General features: G+C 45.9%; 1 protein-coding gene across 1 annotated transcript in view; it reads left to right on the forward strand.

The window, feature by feature from the left end:
* Window positions 1–5,008, forward strand: part of LOC100741078 (transcriptional coactivator YAP1) — a 15,238-nt gene that overhangs the window by 1,402 nt on the left and 8,828 nt on the right. The window contains exon 2 of the mRNA XM_012390583.3: window positions 1–237. This exon is cut by the window's left edge and continues 21 nt beyond it. Within this exon, the coding sequence (XP_012246006.1) occupies window positions 1–237 (237 nt within the window). The remainder of the gene's footprint in view (window positions 238–5,008) is intronic.

Here is a 5,008-nt window from a genome sequence, read left to right on the forward strand (position 1 = left end):
GGCCGCGGCTGGCCTCACCGTTGCTCATCCTCGCGCTCACAGCAGCCCGGCCTCTCTTCAGCAAACCTACGCCTCAGCTCAGCAGGCGCCTCAGCACGCGCCCCAGCCGCACGCGCGTCACCATCATCACCAGAAGCAACGCAGCTACGACGTCATCAGTACGGTCGACGACCTAGGTCCCCTGCCACATGGATGGGAACAGGCGCGCACCCCCGAGGGACAAATCTACTTCCTCAAGTAAGTCTACTTTCCTCTTTTTGTTTTCCAAAGCCTGCTGTTCTATTCTTTTTTCTTTCCTTTCCCTATTTCCTGCTTATCTCCCTTCCCGCCCATTTCTATCTTCTTTTCGAATCGACCGAATCATATAGATTTTTCAACATTTTTCTAACATGTCCACAGAATCTGACTAGTTACCTATCAACGGAACCCTTGTTCATGAACGTTCTTAAGGTTTCCTCGATAAACGCTAGTTTCACGTTTGCCGATCCTCTTACGGCATTATACGAAGCAGAAGATACGGGAAGGGAATGCCGAGAACAGACGACATCGATCTGACATTTTCTTAGTCATTTCACAACCTTATTGATTCATCTCCAAGTGGATTCTATCTATGACCATTGAATAAACGATCCTACTCCGGATCGGAGCAGTTCACCGTTGTACGCGACTGCTGGCTGGTTCACATTTTCGTCGTGTTGGGGTCTCACATACCTCAAGGCCGTTACTGTCTTTATCACCACCTCGACTTACTCATCGTTGTTTCTCCGTTCCTCCGTTTCTCGGCCGCGTCTCCCCACTGCCAATTGCTAGCATATCCTCCTTGTCCCCGCTATGGATCCCGTTTTCTCGTCTTTCTCTTGGCTCGGCTCTCCTTGTCAATCTCGAGCCGCCTACTCGATACCTCCACAGTCCCTTCCCCGTTTCTCTTCCATCTCGCTCGTTTAACCTGATCCACCTGCGCCGTCACTAGGATTCCCACGTGTCACCTGTCGTGGGAAACGCTCCTCGTCTGCTTTGTCGCCTCATTCGCTTCCTTCCACCCACCTGTATTTCGCCGGTGGCTCGGACGTTTCTCTCTTTTTTCGATCGCCGCGTCTAATTTCCAATATTTCACGATTTTCGTGACGAAGCTGCTTGAAACAGCAGTTTTCAAAGAATTAGAGATCGCCCAAATCATCTTTCGCTTTGTTCCACTTATGGAACAACGTTTTCTTTCAGACATATCTCTCTTTTATTATGTTTATTTTTTTCTTTTTTTTTTTTTTAATTTCGAGGATAATAGCTAATGTCGGCATGCATTACCACGTTCAATTTCTTCGAGTTCACGTATTTTCCTCGGAGTCGATCGATCGACCGCGTTACGTTTCCCTCCTTGTTTGCTTCGATGTCTGATTACGATTTCGTTGGTCGAGTGGCTGATGTCACGTACAGATATCCCGGCGATAATCGATACGTTTTGCCTCCGTATCGATAACGAGTACACCTGCGAACGAAGGGATTCTCGTTCATTCAGTTATACCTGTACTTTTGTAAATATTCAACGTGTCTTCTTTTCAACGTTCACCTTCCTCAAAACCAATTGAAAAGGGCTTTCATTCGGTTAGCCGGTATTGTTCTTCGCCTCATTTCCAAGTATTTTCATCGTCATTCTCACCTCTTTTTCTCCTTCTTTCTCTTTCTCCTTTTCTATTTGCAAACAAGAAGAACGCAATTTACAGAGAAGCCGGGAAAAGAAACTCGAGAAATCTCTGTTCTCGTGTATGCGTCTTCTACCAGAAAATTTTACCTGAGTTTTACTGTTCGAACCCTGCCTATTAATGCTTTACTGCGAATTCTACCTGCCGCTGACATTTTTGTAAGAACGAGGACTAGGCAGGTTAGTTTTTGAGAATGCCAGCTATTGGATCTTACTTCTCGTAGGAATTATCCCTTTATGCAATGTCCATCCCTTTCAATCCTCCACAGTCAAATATTTTACTATGGGAACATGAATTTCCTTCTTTTATTTTGGAACCCTTATTTTTACCTACCAACTTAAAATTTTCAAGCTCGGAAGCTGTACAGCCAAGATGGTCGGTCTCGTTTCGTTCCATTTAAGGGGAATTTCTTTCAGGGAAATCATTTCCGTTTACGTTCTATGATTTCAGCGTGAGCTGGAAACTCGAATGAACGTCGCGCAACGAGCCTTCGCTTCGAGATAGCATCGTGAAAGTTGTAAAACTCGTCGATAGGTATCGTCGTCGAATCATCGAGCAATTTTCAGATACGCTGTCGTTGACGTATATTTTACCGTCTTTCGTTGATCGTTATTTAATCACTCCCTCGTCCTTAATTTCTCGAGCCACTAAGTCCTACCGAAATGTTACGTAAAAACGTAATTAGACAATCTTTCCCGTCGATCTTTCGCCGTAACTTCTATGTTCTTAATGCTCGTAACACAGCTCGTTCTCTAATTTTCTAAAAGGTTCTCTTTCTAGTTTTCTAAAAGGTTTTATCGCAATCGTACTTTCTACCAGGAGTCGCGTCTTTTCGTTTGCTCGTTCGTATCGAAACGTATATCTGAAATTTTCTTCCTATAGGATCTGAAATTTAATCGTTTCTATGAAACGGAGCCGTTTTCCCCCTGTACTTTGTAATGTATCGGTAACGTGCCCATTCGCAATGCAGGAAGCGGAATGAAATGGCAAAGGAAAGAAAGGAGTGGCTCGACGAATAATTACGTTTACCCGAGTAGCCTTGTATCGACGAGAATTAATCACGTCTCAGGTTCGCGCTTCTCCGACCGATTTATGGCTATTTCGACCGCGACCGATCCGACGTAAATATCGTTTAATTGTTTATAGTAAGATATAGTAGTTGCTGCCGTGCTCCGGTGCTACTATGGATTATCGTTCATGGAACGAGAAAAAGCATGGCATTCCCTCGATAGACGTAACACAGCGGCCGCGAGGAGAGTTGCTCGGTAATGGCCGATGGTAAAAGAAGTGCAGCCAACCGAGAGCCGCACGGTTGTTGTATTATGCAGTAATGACTACCGTGACGGCACCCGTGTCTTCTCTCTTATTTCTCTTCTCTCGCGCCGTTCGTCCAATTACCTCTGGCCCGTCTCTCCGAGCTTTTGGATCTTATCCAGAAGCGGGACTTATTAGAATCTAATTTGCGTAATTGAAACGTGATTCGAGCCGCGAACAAACTGACTCTTTGAAACCTTCTAGGAAGTGTCGCCTCGCCTCTCTTTCCCTTCCTCTCTCTTTCTCTCTGTTACGTCGCTTCTACTCCGTGCATTCTCTTAGTGTATTCTATATTCTGCCAGAGAAAATAACGAGAGAGCCTAAACAGAGAAACGTTGACGACGACGCGCCGTTTAAACGTCCGGTATCGTTGGAAGCGACCAGATCGCGTCATCGTCTTTCAACCAACTCGCTTGTTTCGCGCGAAATTTCACGCGATCGACGGAGAGTTCTTAGTAGAGACCCATCGTTGGGATTTTTTCCTGGATTTTTCGTTTGCCGCGCGGTTGGCGCGCAACTCGCGCGTTACTACCTCGCCGTATAATGTTATACGTTGGTCCCGTTAGCTAGGTTCGCGTATTACATACCAGCGAGAAGGAGCAACTGTATACCGTCGAAACGAAACGACTTTGCCACGAACCAGTGGAGGGATCTTTTTTTTTTTTTTTTTTTTCATCGACCGGACGTAAACAGCGGCGCCGTCTCTTCTCTCTCGGAGAGACAGGCAAAGACATCGCTCTCTTATCGCGATGTACGTTCGCTCGCTCGAACGCAACGATCTTGCCAGTTCGAGAAACACGTTCCACCGCCAGGTGAACACACGAGACACGACGAGCAGGCAACCAAGGTTTTCCGTCAACTGTATCGTTTGACGAAACATTAGTCACGAGCAGAGTCACACTATACGTGGAATTCAACCGACTCTACATTTATTCGCTTCAACGGATCTCGTTTATCGAGCTCGTTTCACGAACGAGTGTCATTCCTTGTTGTACCGATTCTCCTTCGTTCGTATGTTTTCTTTGGTTTCTGGCGAGCAAATATCTAATTTTTTACTTTTGCTGCTATATTTTTGAGAAAGCTGAAGAATCGAACGACAATTCTCTTTGGCTGTCACTGGTATTAAGGTCGAGATAGGTGCGCATTATTCGGAATTGTTTGCGATTGGTAGAAATCACGCGTCAAAAAATCACGCGTTCCTATGTGACGCGATAAAACGTTCGAAATCGTACGAGTAACGAACCACGCCCGCGCTCTAAAGTATCCGAGAAACGAATACTGTTATATACGGAGCGTAATCGCGAGGCTGAGATGCTAATGGCAATTGATTCGCGGCTACTTCCTCGTTCGAGCGACGGAGTAACGCGAATCTCTCGCGAACTGGTCGATAACGACCGCCAGAGAAACGATCCACGAGTGGAATCGACCATGCCGATATATTGCAGCCGTTTTCCTCGTAAATTCATTTCGAGGACGTTTAGTATCTATGCATTTTCGAATGCAGTGAAAGTTGACCGCGTGTGCGCGACATCGGCATCCTGTTGTGTTCAGGGTCAGTTCGACAACGCGGACACGCATTTTCCTTCTGTTTTTTTTCCATCGTGTCCGATATTTTATCTTTTTCGTCGGTTGTTCGTTTCTTTTAAGTTTTTATCTGAGAAAAAAGGAAAGGAAAAAAGGAGAAGGGGGGGGGGGAAGAAATAACGCTATTTGAGAAATTCAAGAGGAAACTATGCGCTGATTGCTCGTGGAACGACCACATTTCCGCGACGCGGCGTGTCGAATGGGTATAATCCGTTTCTCGTTTGGTGTGCCGCGTCTCGAAAGACGTTCCTCTCGATAAGCGAAAGGTACAGAACGATAAATAACATTCGTGACGCGAGGAGAGCTAAAAACGCGAGATAAACGACACACGGCAGACTTTATTTTACGCGCGCGTCACGTTCGATCTATTTGTATTACAATGTACGGTGTGCTCGTGTGCGTGTGTGCGCGCG

Source organism: Bombus impatiens, unplaced genomic scaffold (genome assembly GCF_000188095.3).
Source record: "Bombus impatiens unplaced genomic scaffold, BIMP_2.2 scf_0815, whole genome shotgun sequence".
NCBI classification, from domain to species: domain Eukaryota; kingdom Metazoa; phylum Arthropoda; class Insecta; order Hymenoptera; family Apidae; genus Bombus; species Bombus impatiens.